General features: G+C 38.8%; 3 protein-coding genes across 6 annotated transcripts; all 3 read left to right on the top strand.

Moving 5' to 3' along the window:
* The first annotated feature begins 1,798 nt into the window (after positions 1 to 1,798).
* On the top strand, positions 1,799 to 4,416 carry LOC126783045 (pentatricopeptide repeat-containing protein At2g15820, chloroplastic). Its single transcript, XM_050508426.1, has 2 exons — positions 1,799 to 2,263; positions 2,354 to 4,416. The coding sequence occupies exons 1-2, from the start codon at positions 1,805 to 1,807 to the stop codon at positions 4,232 to 4,234; spliced, it is 2,340 nt and encodes a 779-aa protein (XP_050364383.1). The 5' UTR covers positions 1,799 to 1,804; the 3' UTR covers positions 4,235 to 4,416.
* Positions 4,417 to 7,075: 2,659 nt separating this feature from the next.
* Positions 7,076 to 8,347, top strand: LOC126783821 (uncharacterized). Its single transcript, XM_050509355.1, has one exon. The coding sequence runs from the start codon at positions 7,076 to 7,078 to the stop codon at positions 8,345 to 8,347; it is 1,272 nt and encodes a 423-aa protein (XP_050365312.1).
* Positions 8,348 to 9,909: 1,562 nt separating this feature from the next.
* Positions 9,910 to 19,484, top strand: LOC126783139 (upstream activation factor subunit spp27-like). Of its 4 annotated transcripts, XM_050508545.1 has the most exons (10): positions 9,910 to 10,357; positions 12,460 to 12,571; positions 12,681 to 12,855; positions 16,764 to 16,911; positions 17,385 to 17,502; positions 17,623 to 17,794; positions 18,390 to 18,443; positions 18,596 to 18,671; positions 19,218 to 19,227; positions 19,312 to 19,484. In XM_050508545.1, exons 1-8 carry the CDS (start codon positions 10,023 to 10,025, stop codon positions 18,652 to 18,654), a joined length of 1,173 nt encoding a protein of 390 aa, XP_050364502.1. In that variant the 5' UTR covers positions 9,910 to 10,022; the 3' UTR covers positions 18,655 to 18,671; positions 19,218 to 19,227; positions 19,312 to 19,484. The 4 variants fall into 4 exon arrangements, with proteins under 4 accessions (XP_050364502.1, XP_050364504.1, XP_050364503.1 ...); XM_050508547.1 differs by having other exon boundaries at positions 18,393 to 18,443; positions 19,218 to 19,484; XM_050508546.1 differs by having other exon boundaries at positions 9,911 to 10,357; positions 17,388 to 17,502; positions 19,218 to 19,484.

Genomic DNA, 19,484 nt, shown 5'->3' with positions numbered 1-19,484 from the left:
TGTTTAATTTACATGAGGCATGAATTTTTAATGTGCGGTTTACCTCTATATGAGTTATGAAAGGTCATGTAATGCATTCTTACTTATTACAAATGAATGTTGTATAAGTAGCGGAGCAAGTATTTCTCGAGGCTAAGAAATAAAATCATTTTTTTGATACTTAAGAAAATATATAAAAATAGACCTCTATATAAGAAATAAAATCATGTTAATTTTAAAAATAGACCGTTTCATTAGACAATTGAACTAAGAATTTTGTTCGAATGTCAGAAAAAATTCAAGCTATGTTGTGTTTTGTTCTTGCGAGTGTTCATTATAATTTCTTGTACTTTCATTTTTAAAATTTCTAATGATTGTGTCTTATCAACATGTTGCGTGATAAAAGAGATTCATTAAAATTCTGAAATAGTTTTTCAAGATTTGGATTTTTTTCATGATGCGTGTAGCCTCTATTGAACTCAAGGACTAAAATTTTGGCGAGAACGGAAATATCAATAATCTGAAATTAAAAATTTCGATGGAAATTTCTGAAAAAATTTCGATTTAAAAAATTAAGTAAATTGATAGAAATTTATATAAAAACATGAAAATTTTGAATGAAACTTTGAAAAATATTTATTTGATCAATCATCTACTATATGTCATAAGAAATTATTATATAAATATTATTTTATAGTGAGTTATAGTAATTTGAGGTAAAATAATCGTCGAGCATTATTAAAAATCTACTTTAATATATATATATATATATTTACCCAAAAGGAGGCTAGGTCATCATGCCTTATTTACATATGATACATTAAACATGAAATTACATAAGTGGTTTAGGACCACATAAAAGATATATGAGGTATAAAATTTTCATTATTTTTATCATGTCATTGAGTAAAACCCTGAGTATATTGTGAAGAATAGTCATTAAATGATATTGTCTCTTTATAATTTTGCATATACTGACTTATATGTCAACCATATGGGTCGTGGGTGATTGACTGTGGGTTGTGGTACTAGTAGTTCCCGTTCGAATCAAGCATTTCTCGACTTTGACCATAACCATAGCTTTGTGAAGATTGTGCATCAAATTGTGTCCATATGTTTTCACTTGATTGCATCTCATTAGAGAATAAATATGGCGGATAATGCATGTTGAATTCCCCACATAAGATTCCCCACATAAGAGTAAGGTCCATCATTGCTTCCTCCTATACCAAAATGGTTCGATTCCCCTCGACAACTAGTTTAGTTTTATTTCAATTTTAGGTTAATGTTGAGACATGAAATGCAATATATAATAAAAAGAACCATATATAACAATAAGTTGATGTAGTAGAGTTGACTATAACTTTGTGTTTACAAAAGGATGGATCTGAGGTTCGATTCTCCTAACCAGTAATTTTTTATTTTACTTGAAGTTAGTCTGACACGTGACAATATTATGAAAATATCGGAAAATTTCGAAATTTCTCGATATTTCCCATCAGAAAATTTCCATCAAAAAATAATTTGTATGTAACAAATATATCCATATGCCGAAAAATAGAAATTTTCACATAAATATCGAAATAATTATAGATATTTTAGTTCTTGATTGAACTTATCTAAGTTATCTTATCGAGCTTGGCGTATAATGTAACGTGCACTCGGGTTTTTGTTTTTAATAATACAGTCATATTTTCCCTCTGAAGAAAATCCACTAAGGGTAAAAGTGGAAGGTCGTCACTAATCTCCCTAGTAAAAGTCTGATTTCCAGGTAATTGAAAAACCCAAAACCCTCCTCTCATCCCAAAATACAAACAATCCAGAAATGCTTCTCACCATAGCTCCCGACCTCTCCCTCTCCCTCTCCCTCTCTACTCTCACCCACTCCTCCTCCTCCTCCCCGAACCCCAACTCTTTCCTCTCCCTCCCTCCCCGCCTCCACTTCCCCTCCCGACCCATCACCTCCGCCCTCCTCCCCCGCGCCATCCCCGCTCTCCATCAAGATTCCGATCTCACCAACGTCGCCCAGACCGACGCTTTCGACTTCGCCTCCACCGACCTCAAGCACCTCGCCTCCCCCAAGCTCGAAATCCGTGAGCTCGACGAGCTCCCCGAGCAGTGGCGCCGCTCCAAGCTCGCCTGGCTCTGTAAGGAGCTCCCGTCGCACAAGTCCGGCACCCTTATCCGAATCCTCAACGCCCAGAAGAAATGGATGAGGCAGGAAGACGCCACGTATGTCGCTGCGCACTGTATGCGGATTCGCGAGAACGACGCCGGGTTTCGGGTGAGTGATCAAGTTCAGTTATAAATTGGCTTATTTGAATTACGGCTAGTCGGAGTTAGTTAGTTAGTTAGTTATGGAATTTGTGTGCAGGTGTATAAATGGATGATGCAGCACAATTGGTACAAATTCGACTTCGCTCTTGCTACCAAGCTGGCGGATTACATGGGGAAAGAGAGGAAATTTGCCAAATGTAGGGAGATTTTCGATGATATAATCAAGCAGGGGCGTGTGCCGAGTGAGTCTACATTTCATATATTGATTGTTGCGTATCTTAGTGCTAGTGAGGAAGGGTGTTTGGAAGAAGCGTGCAGTGTGTACAATCGGATGATTCAGCTCGGAGGGTACGGGCCGCGGCTTAGCTTGCACAATTCGCTGTTTAAGGCTATTGTGAGCAAACCGGGGAGCTCTGCCAGGGCGTACATCAAGCAGGCTGAGTTTATATTTCATAATTTGGTTACGACTGGACTTGAGATTCATGAGGATATTTACAGTGGCTTGATTTGGTTGCATAGTTATCAGGATGTTGTTGATATGGAGAGGATGGCGTCGTTGAGGAAGGAGATGCAAGAAGCAGGGATTGAAGAGGGGAAAGAGGTGCTTGTGTCTATATTGAGAGCGTGCTCGAAGCTAGGGGATGTGGAGGAAGCAGAGAACACTTGGCTTAGGCTTCTCGGTCTTGATGCAAGTCTTCCTTCACAAGCATTTATTTACAAAATGGAAGTGTATGCAAAGGCTGGAGAACCCAAGAAATCACTGGCGATATTCAGGGAGATGGAACAGCACTTGGGTTCAGCTAATGTGGCGGCATATCATAAAGTCATAGAGATTGTCTGCAAAGCTAAAGAAGTTGAAATTGCAGAATCCCTCATGGCAGATTTCATCAATACTGGTTTGAAGCCTTCCATGCCAGCTTATATAGATATAATGAACATGTACCTCAACTTGAGCTTATATGAGAAAGTGGAATCAGCCTTCTCCCAGTGCCTTGAGATATGCAGACCCAGCCGAATGGTTTACTGTATATACTTGGATTCTTTGGTGAAAGTCCGTAATCTTGATAAAGCTGATGAGATATTTGAACACATGCAGAGTAATGACGCAATAGGTGTTAATGCACGTTCCTGCAATACAATTTTAAGTGGATACTTGTCTGCCGGAGATGATTTCAAGGCAGAGAAAATATATCGTCTGATGTGTCAGAAGAGATATGATGTTGATCCACCATTGATGGAAATAATAGACTCTATTTTGAGTTTGAGAAAGAAACAGGTTAAGAAACATATACGCATGACGCTGAGCAAAGAGCAGCGAGAGATATTAGTTGGTCTACTGCTGGGTGGTTTGCGGATTGAATCAGATGACGACAGAAAGAATCACATGATCCATTTTGAATTCAGTCAGAATTCCAGCGCACATTTTGTTTTGAGGAGACATATATATGATCAATACCATGAATGGCTCCATCCTTCATGCAAGGCCAGTGACAATACCGAGTACATACCATATAAGTTTTCTAGCATCTCACATTCGTATTTTGGTTATTATGCCGACCAGTTTTGGCCTAATGGCCGCCAAATGATTCCCAAGCTAGTCCACCGATGGCTGTCGCCTTGCGTTCTTGCTTACTGGTATATGTATGGGGGCTACAGGACTGAATTGGGAGACATATTGCTAAAGATAAAGGGAGGTGAGGAAGGTGTTCAGAAGATTGTCAGAACCTTGAAGGCAAGCTCTGTGGAGTGCAAGGTGAAGAGGAAGGGGAGAGTGTTTTGGATAGGTTTCCTGGGAAGTAATGCTGCACTTTTCTGGAAACTAACGGAACCTTACATCCTAGATGACTTGAAACATCTTCTAAAATCTGATGGGGAAAGCTCAGAGAATAGCACAGGTGAAAATGAAAACATCAACTTTGCTAGTGGGTCTGATTCTGATGAGAATGCCTCTGATAACAGTGATAATGATAGGAATTAAACTGTAGTACATCTTTTACTCATTAGTTGGTGTTCAATTCTGCCAGTACAAGGGCTTTCCTTGTCAGATATTGGAGTTGTATACACGAATTTCACAGAGAATAGATGAATCTGGTGTAATGTTGTAATACCACTTCAGCCTATAATTAATCTCTGATTGATGATCCATTTGGTCTATTATGGCTTCATCTTTTCTACAGTGAACTAGTGATTACTAGACCTGTGATTACCTTGTTGGTTGAACATATGGACTCTTAACTGAATACGCACGACTTTTAAATTTTGTTTAGATCTATGACGAAAGTTTGGGAAATGAGTTACTTGGGGATCAGGTTTTCTCTGATAACTTGGGAGCCAGGTATACGCAGATTCTTTCCTGGCTTCCTGATAACTGAGAAAGGCTCATCCACAGACCACAGTAGAGGGTAAAGAACAAGCAGACTTGCAGAGGCAATAACTGAAATTATAACGATATATTCCACCGTATCTTTTTACTTGTTGAACTTTATGCTAGTTGAAATGGGAGCTTCAATCACTTTATCCTTGAGCCAATTAGGGCAGCATGTTAATTGACCCCAAAATTGAAAAGTAAGAACACCTACGATGTTCTAGACGAATAATGCCAGCTGAACTTACATTAGAAGAGCCAATAGGTAAAATAACTACCGCAACATTCTGATTGACCACAAAATGGGAAACTAAGATCATTTATAGAAGTTCTTAACATGTAATTTCATAATTCATCAAATGACATGTATCATGTATGTGTTGTACGGTCGTATAAACCGATACGATACGAGTGGTACATAAAAAGTGGTTCATCTAGCGGGGCAGTACGTATAAATAAAACCCTGCCTCAAATTGCAATTACATGTAGTTTAGGGACATTACTGCAAGCATAGAGAACAACCCAAAACAAGACTAACCTAACCGCAAGGACAAACTCGTCATCTGACGAAAACAAGGTGAAAACTTTGATGGAAATCCACCTGGAAAACATAAAAGTTTGGTGATATACTGATGAGCCAATAAGAACCCTAGTTTATCCTCCCCCCAGTTCCACACCTACTCTTCATTTGATCCAATAATAATGAAATTGAATTCCGATAGAGAAAGTTTGATCCAAAAATAATAATACATACGAATGAATGCCCAGATTTAACATGTGTGGATTTTCTAAGTTTGGATAAGGCAAACCCTAGCTAGTTGGATTGGTGACGTTGCAGTATTCCTATTCGGAGTAAATTAGATTTTGCCTCTTTAATTGGGGCACGCTGCACTTCGCCTTGCTCTTTTGGTTTACAGTTCACCGATTTTGGGGGCCTCTGCCGTACCTTAAAAATTTAGAGCGTACGTCCAAAACACAATCTCATGGGTATAAGTGTCAAATGCAACCAAGGGTTTTCACTTCGATCAGTTCGATGGTTTTAAAGGAAGTCTTTTGGTTGGTTGGAGTTGCCTTGTAAACCTACCCAAAAGAACAACACATTTTCGACCTATTAGCTTGTGTAACAACTCTTACAAGATCTTGGCTAAGTTGTTGGCAAACCGTTTGAAGCCTATCCTCTCTTCTATGATCTCTCCTAACCAGAATGCTTTTGTTCCGGAGCGGTTAATACAAGATAACATCACACTTGCTCATGAGGGTTATCATTATCTCCGGTTGAAGAAGGGTGGGGAGAAAAATGAGTTTGGACTCAAACTTGACATGAATAAGGCTTATGATCGAGTTGAATGGAATTTTCTTGAGGCCACTCTTTTTCGATTTGGTTTTTCTCCGAGTTGGATTAATATGATCATGGCCTGTGTTAAGTCAGTATCTCTAGCTATTGTCCTCAATGGATCACCTGGTAACTTCTTTTATCCTAGCCGAGGTTTGAGACAGGGAGACCCCCTTTCTCCCTATCTTTTCTTGCTAGTTAGTGAAGTTTTATCTCTCTGAATTACTAGGGCTGTGAATGAGAAGTCTATTGTTGGGGTTCACCTATCTAAGACTTGCCCTCCTCTCTCACATCTGTTTTTCGCTGACGATTCCCTCTTTTTCATGAGAGCCACTCTCAGGAATTGTGCGGCAGTGGCTGCTGTGTTTAAAGAGTATTGTTCTGCATCGGGTCAGCTGATTAGCTTGGAAAAGTCTGGTATATACTTTTCTCCTAACACTCCTACTCAAATGCAACATTTGATGTGTTTGCTACTTGGGATCAAAGTGACTGATTGTCCTGGTAGCTATCTGGGACTACCTACGATATGAGGTAGGTCTAAAAATAGTGCCTTAGCTTTTATCAAGGAGCGTCTGAAGGGGAAAATTGAAGGCTGGAAACAGAATTTACTATCCCATGCCGGGAAGGAGGTTTTAATCAAGTCTGTGGCACAAGCTGTCCCTTCCTACCCAATGTCGTGTTTTTGCTTTCCAAAAGGGATATGTGATGATCTTAATTCTGCTTTGGGGGACTTTTGGTGGGGGAAGTCGTGCCCTGGTTTTAAAATACATTGGAAAAGTTGGCAGTTTCTTGGTCTTCCTAAAGACAAAGGTGGAATGGGCTTTCGTGACTTTCATCAGTTCAATCTCACTCTTATTGCTAAACAAGCGTGGAGGTTAACTACGGAGCCTAACTCCTTGTGGGCTAGAGTGATGAAGGGAAGATACTTCCCAAAATGCAGTTTTGCTATGGCTAAAAAAGGTTACAGGGCTTCCTGGGGGTGGTCTAGTTTGCTGGAAGCAAGAGATTTCATATTTTCTAACTCTTATTGGCAGATTGTCTCTGGAAGAAGTGTCAATATTTGGGCTGATAGTTAGATTCCTCCAGAAGCACAGGGTGATGGTCCATCAAAGATAGTGACTATGGCCCATATTCCTAATAATGTGTCTGTGTTGGTTGAAGAGTTAATAGATTGGAATTCAAGAACTTGGGATTTGAGTAGCATTTCTCATCTTATTTCTTCTGAAGTTGAGAGGGGTATTAGGAGGATACAGATTGGGAGGAGGTTTGGGTGTGACATATTTATTTGGCCAGTTACAAAGAATGGTGTATTCACTGTACGCAGTGCTTACCATCATATTCATAAGCCTCATGTGATTAGGAATACAGGGGCTGGCCAATCTCATTCTATCAACAATAAGTGCTGGAAACTCTTATGGAAATTGCCTACTTTTCCTAAAGTCAGACACTTTTTATGGAGGGCTTTATCTTCGGCTATTCCTACTTTCTTAGCATTATTCAAGAGGAAGATAAAAAATTCTCCTATGTGTCCAATGTGTGGCCTGATGGAGGAATCAATGGAACATATACTTTTTCTGTGTCCGTGGGTTGAGACTGTCTGGTTTGGTTCTTCTTTGGGCCTTAGAATTGATAAACAAGCATTCACTACTCTGGACAATTGGTTTCTACAATTCTCTTCAAGTTTCTGTATCAAAAATGATAGAGTTTGGGCACTTACAATGGCTTGCTTCCTGTGTTGGTCAATTTGGAAGGCACGGTGTAACTTCATCTATCAAGCCACACCATTGAACCCGGCAGTGATTATCAAAAAGGCCATGGACACCGCGTCAGATTTCTTTGGAACACAGTGCACTACAATATTTTCCAAGCCCGATCGCTTGCCTGCTACATGGTCTCCTCCCCAAATTGGCGTCGTTGCTGTTAACACTGATGCTTGTTGGGTGGATGACTTCAAGGGAGGATTTGGGGTGATTGCCCGAAACCATCATGGCATATTGGTGGGGGGATTGGCTGGTCCTCTGAGAACCGAATCGGCTCTAATGGCAGAAGCTCTGGCGCTGCTTGCTGGGGTCAAGATGGCAATGGATCTGAACTTGAAAGTAGTTGACTTTAGATCAGACTCTAAAATGGTGATCAGTGAGCTTCAATCCCCTCTCACTTCCCCTTGCAGGATATGGCGGATCGCTGTTATTATTGATGAGATAAGATGGCGATCTGAGTACTTCGATCATGTCAACTGGACTTGGTCTCCCCGAGAAGCTAATTGCGCTGCCCATGCAGCTGCACAGCTTGGTAATAAGATGTTGGGCTCCCACAACTGGTTGGAGACTCCCCCACCATCCCTCACTCTGGTTCTCAGAAACGATGGCTTACCTTGTCCTCATGTTGCTTGATTATTTGCTGGAGAGTTTCTTCTTCAGTACCTCTTTTTGTATCGTGTCTGTTCTTCTTCCTCTTGCCCTGTGTATTGAGATTAGAGCAGCTCGTTTTTCTTTGTTGTAGCTGGATCTCATCAGTTGATGGGTTGTTGAGCTCTGCCTGTTTTATGAAGTTTTCTCATTAACCAAAAAAAAAAAAACCTACCCAAAAGAGAAAACACAAACCACCCGAATCTGCTTTTACCCTCGGTGTTCATTCTGTTTTGGGTAAAGAAAATGCAAAAAAATGTGTACAGAGTCGAGGGAGCTTGAAAATATGGTTCATTTGGTTAATGATTCTAACAATCTCTTCAAAAGTTAGTTTTAAAATTTAATTTTATTCTATCATCCAAAAACTCACATATAGCTCTAAGTTTGTTTACAGTATTAGAAGGCTTTTTTCACCTGTTAAAATGGATACACCTTAAAAGAGAAAAACTTGAGAATTAAAATTAAAGTGACGAGAGTTAAAAAAAGTTAAATTTTTTAGCACCATACACAATCAATATAAACCTTTTAGTCTAAAAGTGCATGAGGTTAAAGGAAAAAAAAAAGACACCACATTATATATGATAAAGGCGGAGGCCTGAAGGGGTTTTTCGATTAAGAGAGACCGATAAGGGTCTGCTTACAAGGATTTTGAGTATGTTTAATTCTATCTTTAATGATAATTTTAATCATTCAAAATAACTGCACAATTCGTTTAGATGTTAAACGATATAAGTTACAAAAACACAAATTCATTTCAATAATTCCACTAAAAAAAACATAGAGTTCGATCCTCAAGTGCCCAACAAATGAATTGAGTAAGTTCATCAGTTGATGAGTCTAAACACAAATAACTAGGGGTGGGCATAAAAAACGGAAATCTCGATCCCGTCCCGAAATTCATAGGGACGAGATGGGACGGAGGTCTAAAAACGTTCGTCCCGTGCCGTTTTATAATAGTGGGATGAGACGTGAGACGAATAATTTATATCCCGCTTCGTCCCGTCCCGTCTCGTCCCATCTTTAATGAAAACTCAAAAATTCTTATATATTTGTATCAAAATAAAACTAATTTATGTTCTTAATAACTCCAAGATTATATCAACTCAAATAATAATAGTAAATTATATTTTTTTAACATAATATGCATTTTTTTTGTTAAAATTTCATTATTGAATGTTACTTTATTATGAAAAATTATATTAACTTCATAGGAATGTGAGATTTGTCCTGTTCCAATCTCGTCCTAACCGGGATTAATTCCGAGTGGAATGCATTCTTAAAAACCTTCGTCCCGTCCCGATCTCATCCCGATTCAAAAGAGTGAGATGAGACGTAGGATGAGCCCGTCCAATCTCATCGTGCCCATCCCTACAAATAACATAATAAATGGATTCGCGTCAGTTGAAATGACGAGTCTATTTTATATTTTTATCAATGAAAATTGGTTGAGTAACCCATTCCAGAAATACCCTCCACCCGTCTACACGCCACGCCTCTCTCTCTCTCTCACATTACCGTTTTGGGTTCTCATCTTCTTCTTCCACATTTCTCCTCCTCTCTTTCTCTCTTCACAGCCTTCACTTGCATGAGACGCCATTCTCTCTTTCCCTCTCAACTCTAAACATACCACCGCCGGAAACCCACCCCCGCCCCAAAAACCATGGTATCCGAATCGGACCTCCTCACCCGGCTCCGCGAAATCCTCAGCGCCTCCGACCTCGACACCGCCACCGCCGGCAGCGTCCGCCGCGAGCTCGAGAAGCATTTCGGCGCCGATCTCTCCGACCGGAAAGCCTTTATCCGAGACCAAATCGACATTTACCTCGAGAGCCAGGTCGTCGCCAATCCCCCGGAAGCAGAAGAAGACGTGGCGGAAGAGGAGGAGGAGGAGGCCGGCGAAGGGTCCGAGAATGCGGAGCAAAACGACGACGTTAAAGCCGAAGATGATGTTGAGGAAGAAGAGGAACCGGTAGGCAAAGCTAGAAGGAAAAAAGCGTGAGTCTTTATTAATTTTGGTATTTAATTTTGATTTTAATTAATTGCATTGAGGTTTCTGTAATTTGGGTTTTTGGTTGCTGGGAAAATGAGTTAGTGGGTGTGAAAGAAAGTTGTCAAGAAATGAACCTTTTTTTTTGGTTTGGGGATTTATTGGGTCCCGCGTAATTTGAACTGCCCCATCTTTTCTTGTTTGTTCATTTATTTATTTTTGGAAAGAAGAAAGGTAGTCTTAGTAATCAGTTGGAGTAATTGTAATCAGAGAGCTGGTCCTGAGCATAGAAGGGTCAGTGCGAAACTTAAAATGGGCTTTATATAGAAATAACTATAAAAAACGGTATGTAATCGTCATCGAATCAACTCATATAGTAACAACTCAAACATCACATATAACTCAAACATCAATTTGCCTATGAACTTCTTGAGAATTTTTGCCAAATTTCAAGAATTTAACTATTACTAAACCTTACCAAGGGATAACATAACAGTCATTGCAATATTATTTTCTAAATATGAATCTTCTTGCATTTTGTGCAGCAAAATCATCTATCAACCTTTCATAATCAAAATTTTCCAGAAAGCTACTTTTAATTGAAATTAAAGCTAATGAATTCAATCTTTCTTGTGTCATGGTTGATCTCAAGTAAGTTTTCAACAATTTGAACTTTGAAAAACTCCTCTTGTATTTGCGTTGGTTAAAGGTAGAGGTTAGGGCTTAGGGATCACAAATAACAAATATGTTGGTTAAACAAAAAAAAGGAAGGTTGAGTTTTGAATCCAAGACGTGTGTGCCGCTAAGAAAACCACCATGCTAAGTTGTCAATTGAACTGGAGTACATTATATGTATAATTGGTTTGATAATTTAATTAGTAGTAGTTTTTTTTAATATTAGAACAATCTAGCTTCGGGGGCCTTGCCAGAGCGCGGGGCCTTGTGCGACCGCACCACCGGCACTCCCCCATGGCCGGCCTTGATTGCAACAAGGGCATTTGATATAGGCTGAGGATTTCTATTAAATGGTTAGTTTTAATGGATATGAGTGGTCTCTTAATAGCCTGCTGAAGTGTGTTCACTGTTTCACTTGTTTCTGTAAAGAGGGAGACTTCAGCATTTGCTTCTGAAATATGTATGTGAAACGAGTATATGACCCTGCATAATAATCTACTTTCCATGTCTCAATATGTCGAAACTTGGTGCGGCTGTGTGCACACTACTATCTGTCTGTCTTGTGTTCTCATTCTGGTAAATTTTGGAGCATAATTTTGTAAACAGTGTATTTTTAGGCCTAAATGGGAGTGAATGAGAAGCCACTGGGTTGAAGAGACACTTGGTGAAGTTTAATCTAGAGAATAAATTGGAGAGGACACTTGTTAGTTCAGATTCTTTAGCTTCCCTTAATGAAATCCATGGTCAGCTCCCTTTAGTATCAGTGACATTGTTTATAGAGATAGGACCCTTAAAGTCCAACCTGAACATTTGTAATGAGTTTTGCTCGATTGTGCTCTTGCTTGTATATCACAAATGTGCTGACACAAGTGCTTTTTTACTATTTGAATTATTCATTAAATCATTATAGAAATGGATTGAAACCTCCTATTATGATGGACAAGTTAAAGATGTTGTGCTTGATGCACAAGGATGGTAATACACTGACAATGTTTATCTGCAACACCAACAAACCTTCCCTCCTATTTCTTGAAGACACATGCATATATATTGGGAAAGCCTTCATGATGGTATCTGCATTCATCTTTAAGCTGATGGTCAGTTTGTGGAGTTTGTCAGAAAGAAAAAAAAAAAAAAAGAAGAAGAAGAAGTGATAATCTGTTAGAAAACAACAAACACACTTTTAGATTTTCAATGAAATAATGTTTCACACCTTTTTTTTTTTAGCTACTTCTGTTATCTGATTTTCCTAGTTTGGGTGTTATCTTTCAATCCATCAGATCTAGTATGATCGCAATTTTCTATTGATTTACATCACAATCAACTTGCAACTACATGATATCAGTTGTTCTTGATTAGAAATAAGATATGGGTGATATAAATATTTGACGCAATCTAAGATATTGGTATCTAAGAGTTTTATAATCATCAATAGACCCAAGAAGGTGGACAAAGGAGGTGCAAAACGAGGTGGCTTTAAAACAGTGTACAGCCTGTCTCCACAACTCCAAGTAGTTGTTGGAGAGCCGGAAATGGCCAGACCAGAGGTACGGTCTATTTAAGTTCTTGAAATCTTCTAATTATTGTTGTGTATCTTTGTTTGTGGCTGAGGTTCTGGAACAACGATGTGATACTTGGTCGCTCCTTCGGTTTCAGGTAGTGAAGAAAATTTGGGCTTATATCCGGGAAAAGGATTTGCAGGACCCAAAGAATAGGCGGAACATAATATGTGATGATGCACTGCATGCCGTGTTTCGTGTCAAGTCTATTGATATGTTTAAAATGAATAAAGTCCTATCCAAGCATATATGGCCGCTTAACAGAGATGATGGTAAGTCCAGCATTCTCTACCCTGACATTCTCGTGACCTCTAAATGTGATTCAAGTACTTTGTCTATAGTGTAAATTGTAAACTTATCCTTAGTTTCTTTGGTATCTTGAACAATTGCATATTCTGCTCACGCATGTGTCGGCACTAGGTATAGTTTTCTTCTGGTACCTTAAATGTGACTGTATTTTCCTTGGAGTTTCATTGTTGGTCTTAGCTGAATCATGATTCATGAATATGGATATAAGTGTGTGCATACTTATTATTTTATTTTAACTTGGCATGCATTTCAATGCATCTAAATTTCTAGGTGTATTCAGCTTTAAAAAGGGAAAAAATCTATTTATAGATACACTTTTCTCCTACTATTACCCATTAAGGACATATCATCTCACACCTTCTATTCATTAGCTTAAGACTCGTTTTATGTTAGATATTTACTAAAAATCAGCTTATGACACTTCACTTCTATTCATCTTTTCTTTTTTGGATCATATCCATTTCAGTTGTACATCTGAAATATTGTAATTTTATTCAATAAACAGAAAGTATAATCAAACTTCTGTTTTTTTTCTGTTCTCTCTTCCAGCACATTCCATGCATTTTTGAAACTTGGTGAAAGGGTTGTCATGGTATTTACTTGGCAAGCAGTCCCTTTCTCCCAAAACTTATGTCCTATTCCTGTATCTGTTTCAGAACAGAATCCGTCCGTTATTTATTGGAAATTTGCTTTTTGGGGTTTCAGTAATGTAGAAGTCAATATCATGCTTCCCTGTTACTTAGATTCACAGGTTGATTATTATGTTGACTTTATGCTACCAAACACATTTTCCGTATTCATATTTGGCTGAGGTCATAATTTTTATTTGATTTTGCTGGATTGCTGGTCAAAATGTATGAAAAATCTAAACTATTAAGTAACTACACTGGCAATAAATGTCAAGCACAGTATTTTTGCTAATCATTAGGATAGTTTGTTTTCTTTCTTTGTCTTCTAAAGTTATTTCAGAGAACAGGCAGTTTAGCACGAGTAATTTTCAATGTTCCTTCTTTTTTTCTTGTTGCCCTTTTTATATTTTCTTTGGAACATGATTTATGTTTCTGTTGTAGGTTATGATGAATTACATAGTTGGGATATGATACCGTACTTTGTTGCCTCATAAACTTATTATTGGGTTTCCAGCCCATGTGTTTTTCCTAAGATGGTTTCTTAGAGTATGGTGTTCCGGTAAGGATAAGGAATCCTTATTGATGATGGTTTACTTGTAGAAGGAGGAGGCTTTATAGCCTACCACTATTAGGAATAGGATTCCTATTTGGTGAGGAAACATGTTTGTCCTTATGACTATATAAGGAGGGGTTATGCTCTAGGTTTAGGCATCACAGAGACAAAGAGCATAGTGTGTTCCATTCTCGGTTAGAGGGTGAGAGAGCGCAGAGAGGAGAAAGATAGGAAGAGAAGAGAGTCCTTGTTTTCTTAGTCTTTCTTGTGTACCCATTATTAATATAGTGGAAGTGTGTTTCTGTCCGGTGGATGTAGGCAAAGCTATTTGCTGAACCACCTTAAATCTGTGTTCTTGTGTTCTTTTCTTTGTGGTTGTTTCTCTTGGTTTGCTGTGCTTGTTCTGTTTCTCTGACTAACTTGTTGACCGATTCACTACAAGTGGTATCAGAGCCTGGTTGAAGGTTGGGTTCGGCTGAATCGGTATTGTCAGAATGGATGATGATATGAAAGGCACAATGATCAAACTCACCCACAAGAATTGGGTGACGTGGAAGCCAAGAATGGAGGATATCCTGTATTGTAGGGATATGCATGAGGCCATAGAGGGTGTGGCTGTAAAGCCAACCAATATGACTGATGAGAAGTGGCGAAAGTTGCACCGGAAAGCAGTTGGTACGATAAGGCAATGGGTTGATGATAGCGTCTTTCACCATGTGTCGAAAGAAACTGATGCGGAAGAACTCTGGAAGATATTGGAGTCCCTCTTTGAGAAGAAGACCGCTGCGAAGAAAGCATTCCTTATCAAAGAGATGGTCAACATGAAGTTTGATGACGATACTAGTGTGGCTGTGCACTTAAACAATTTCCAGAATGTGACCAACCAGTTGTCGACAATGGGTATGAAGGTTGATGATGAGCTACTCGCATTGCTGCTGCTAGGAACTTTGCCGGATAGTTGGGAAACTTTCGTGGTGACCTTGAGTAATTCTGCGTCTAATGGTGTATTGTCTATGAATACCGTTAAGGATAACATGCTTAACGAAGAACAAAGAAGAAAAAGTGTTGGCACAGACAATGAGCACGCAAGAGCCCTTTATGTGAAGGGTAAAGGCAAGAATTCAGGTCAAAGGTTTAGTGGTGATTGTCACTATTGTGGCGAGAAGGGCCACATGAAGCGGATGTGTCGAAAGTGGAAACAAAACAAAAAGAAAAGCAAGTACCAAGATGAAGATAATGGTTATTCTGCTTGTGTTTCGGATGAGCTTCTTACTTTACAAGAATGTTTATATATGGGTGACAAGGGTCATGATTGGTTCGTGGATACGGGTGCAAGTTGTCATGTTAGTTCCAACTTGGAGCTCTTTTCTACATACAAGGCAGATGACTTTGAGATGTTAAAGATGGGCAATACAAGCTACTCCAAGATTTCGAGAATAGGAGATATTTGCATCGAGTCTAATCTGGGTTACCATATGACATTGAAGGATGTGAGACACGTTCCGGATCTACGTGTCAACATACTCTCTGCAAGTGCTCTTGACAGGCAAGGTTTTCACCAGTTTATTGGTGATGGGAAGTGGAAGCTGACGAATCGATCGTTGGACGTTGCTAGTGGAGAGTTTTGTCGTTCCTTGTACAAGACACATAGCTTGGTGTATAAAGATGACTTGAGTGCAATGAGTGATACTTCTTCGGACATACGGCGTCATGGTGACGGCCATATAAGGAAGAAAGGCATTCTGGAAAAGTGGTCCCAAATGTCCTTTTCCAATGAGTTTTCTGACCAGGGTGAAGATGGTCAAGAGTTGTTCCACCAACAGGGACATGGTGATGAGTTGTTCGATCAGGGGGAGCCTGATCAGGGGGAGCTGCATGCTCCAACCACATAGTTCTGCATCAAGTCAGCTTGGGCGGACTCTCAGTGATGGAGTCGCGCCGGTGTACCTCCCTCATGGTCTGGAGGGGGAGATTGTTGGGTTTCCAGCCCATGTGTTTTTCCTAAGATGGTTTCTTAGAGTATGGTGTTCCGGTAAGGATAGGGAATCCTTATTGATGATGGTTTACTTGTAGAAGGAGGAGGCTTTATAGCCTACCACTATTAGGAATAGGATTCCTATTTGGTGAGGAAACATGTTTGTCCTTATGACTATATAAGGAGGGGTTATGCTCTAGGTTTAGGCATCACAGAGACAAAGAGCATAGTGTGTTCCATTCTCGGTTAGAGGGTGAGAGAGGGCAGAGAGGAGAAAGATAGGAAGAGAAGAGAGTCTTTGTTTTCTTAGTCTTTCTTGTGTACCCATTATTAATATAGTGGAAGTGTGTTTCTGTCCGGTGGATGTAGGCAAAGCTATTTGCTGAACCACCTTAAATCTGTGTTCTTGTGTTCTTTTCTTTGTTGTTGTTTCTCTTGGTTTGCTGTGCTTGTTCTGTTTCTCTGACTAACTTGTTGACCGATTCACTACAAGACTTATCCTGTTCTGTATATTCATTACCGTGGGTTATTTAATATTTGTTTTTCATTCCCCTAATTACCATGAGGCTTCAAAATCGAATCTTTCATGTATTTAGTGTTATTTTGATTCCTGTAAACTTTAATGCTCTTACCGTTCACCTTGTATATTGTCACACTGATTTTGCATACCTATTAAATTTAAGAGTTTGACAACATAAAATGATTACACCTCAGAACCTGTAAAGAAAACGAAGAAAGTGGAAGAGAGTGATCACTCTATCTCTGAAGGAGATGCAAGTAATGTAGACGAGCAAGAGGCTGAAGACGAAGAAGAAGTAGTGAAAGAAAAAGGCAGTAATCGAAAACAGACCAAGAAACGAAGGTTAGTTTGAATATCATTATGTCCTGTCCTGACTGGTGATGTTTCTTGCGTTTGACCTTCTTGCTGTGTGTTATATACTTCTATGTTTTTATAAGACGGGTGAATCATTTAGTCTTTGATTTGGAAAACCTAGGGATTTGATTACAAATTAGTCTTTATTGATTCAGTGAATGACATTCAAAATGTAAGTAGGATTCAAACAAAAAATTTAGTATCATGTTATTAACTTGCTCAGGAGATTACACTTGTAGAGTCGTACTTAAATTTGAGTAGTATATGGATCAAGTTTCATATTGTTTACTTGCTCAAGTGAAGCACAATTTTTTTTCTGGTGCTTCTATAATGGATATGTGTGGGTCACATTAGATAGGAAACCATTCTATTATCATATGATAATTAATGTCTATAGGATTAGTTTACCATGGTTTGTAGTTGACTGATCGTTATTCTGTCTCATGTATTATCTTATGAAGTAGGTCTGCTAAAGTTGATAAAGAAGTCAAGAAAAGGGGAGGTGGCTTTACCAAATTATCGAGCCTTTCTCCAGAACTTCAAAAAGTCACCGGAGTGTCAGAATTGGCGAGAACAGAGGTATTGCATTATATTTGAATAGTTTTCTTGGGAGAGGAATATCACAGATGGAAAAGTGCAACCGCTTGACGTATAATATGACAACTCATTCCGGTTTCAACCTGTTCTTTTCTTACTTAGGTTGTCAAGAAGCTTTGGAATTATATCCGGGAGAACAATATGCAAGATCCAAATAATAAGAAAGTCATCATATGTGATGAGCTATTCCGCAACCTTTTTGAAGTTGATTCTATTGATATGTTTCAAATGAACAAAGCTCTGTCCAAGCACATATGGCCATTAAACCAGGAAGGTATCTATTAGAAACCAGTATTTTTAGTTCATGGGAAAAGTCCAAGTTTAAATAGTTGCTTCTATTTTATTTTTTTGTGTGATTGTCTGGTATAGATTGTTCAGCAATAGCAGTTTAATTCTAGTTCCTAGTGTGTCCTGACTATCAGTGAGTGCAGGGCACTTTAACAATAGGTCATTACAGATCATATTCAAGAAGATTAGAAAGTTCAAGTCTGAACTTTTGTTTATTCAATATAGATCCAGCAGATTGGCTTGAAAATGGAAGTGACGATGCTGATACTGTAGACTGAGTTTAGCATTCCTGAACAATGTATTTGGTGGTTATTCTATGGAGGGGAAGGAATAACTTAGTATTGTGGTTGCTGTAGACCATGTGGTGGATGGAACCTCACAAGAATGTTCCCATAGATTTTTACCTACATACACCCACATCCATTTGTCTGTATGGGTTGCTCTCAGAGTCTCAGATAGTTTACATGTCAATCAGATTTTTTACCTGCTCATTGAAGTGCGTACTTTGCTATATGTTATGAGTTATAACGTCCGTATTATTAAATTTACTTGAGTAGTAAATTGTTTCCCTGGTAATGCAGCAGCTCTAGACAACGATTCACAAACAGAGAAGCAATCTGGACATGAGCAAGAAGGTATGATAGATGACTTTTTGTCTTGAGATTATAAAATTGTGCTTACGTGGTGCTAGCTTAACCTATGCACATAAGATAGCAAGAAATTGACCGAGGTTTTTCAGTTATGTTTATGTTAGTAACATGGTATTAGTATCGTTTTCAACATTCAGATTCGGATGAAGCTGACCATGACGAAAAGCGGCAGAAGAAAGAGATTGAAAATACATAGAACAAATTGATTTGAAGGTATGACAATGTGGTTCTTGGGTTAATGTCTACACTTTCATGAGATCTTGCTATGTGGTGATATAAATCTTTTTTCTCTTACTTCAACTTTGACCTTTAATGCTTTATATATGAAAATCTCAGTTGATAACCATATGAACCTCCACTCCACAATTATTCGGGTTGTGGAAATTGACAGTTTCATCACCAGTTTCTTATTTTCTCTTGAGTTCATTGATGCCAGAAGACGAGCCCATTTTTCCTGTTATCTATTTCTTGATAAGTAAGCCGGTAATGGATAATCTTGAGCCACTACGGCTTGGAATCCAGTTAGAAGTTAATCTTGAGCTAAAGCTCAATGAGTCATATTACTCGTCATTTCATCTTGTTCCCGGTCCATTTTCTTCTCAAAACCAAACTGTAAGCTGGCGTAATCATATGTGGACATGGTCGTACCAGTAAACTCTCCTGGATAGTTGTATTAATGTTTTACATATGATCTTTCTTGCTTAATTTTTCTTTTTGTAATCTTGACCCGGTTTTTATTGCCGTTTCTTTTCCCTGAAGGATCCATGAGGTAAGAAGAGAATGAGAATCATTTGTGATGGGGTGCTAAGAACCTTCTGAGGTTGATTCGTTCATTGGCCTCTCACTCTCAAAGCTTTTAACTGCTTCTGACAGCTTAGTTTATCAAATACAGTACAGAATGATGCCGAGTTGTACATACTGTGAGCCAAAAGTGAGAGGGCATTTTTGGACAACTCATTATCTCAGTAGCTTTGTAATCTGTGTTCTGAATATCTTTCAAAAAATGGAAATATAAATTTTGATAAA

The sequence above is a fragment of the Argentina anserina genome, chromosome 2 (assembly GCF_933775445.1).
Source record: "Argentina anserina chromosome 2, drPotAnse1.1, whole genome shotgun sequence".
In the NCBI taxonomy this organism is placed as follows: Eukaryota; Viridiplantae; Streptophyta; class Magnoliopsida; order Rosales; family Rosaceae; genus Argentina; species Argentina anserina.
This window is presented reverse-complemented; position numbering and strand designations above follow the sequence as displayed.

Bases quoted from the DNA above. Each gene is read 5' to 3' on its own strand.
- LOC126783045 (XM_050508426.1), top strand. From the start codon at position 1,805: ATGCTTCTCACCATAGCTCCCGACCTCTCCCTCTCCCTCTCCCTCTCT. The intron at 2,264-2,353 runs GTGAGTGATCAA...ATTTGTGTGCAG, and splicing joins AGAACGACGCCGGGTTTCGG to GTGTATAAATGGATGATGCA.
- LOC126783821 (XM_050509355.1), top strand. From the start codon at position 7,076: ATGGCCCATATTCCTAATAATGTGTCTGTGTTGGTTGAAGAGTTAATA.
- LOC126783139 (XM_050508545.1), top strand. From the start codon at position 10,023: ATGGTATCCGAATCGGACCTCCTCACCCGGCTCCGCGAAATCCTCAGC. The intron at 17,503-17,622 runs GTATTGCATTAT...TTTCTTACTTAG, and splicing joins CAGAATTGGCGAGAACAGAG to GTTGTCAAGAAGCTTTGGAA. The intron at 17,795-18,389 runs GTATCTATTAGA...CTGGTAATGCAG, and splicing joins ATGGCCATTAAACCAGGAAG to CAGCTCTAGACAACGATTCA.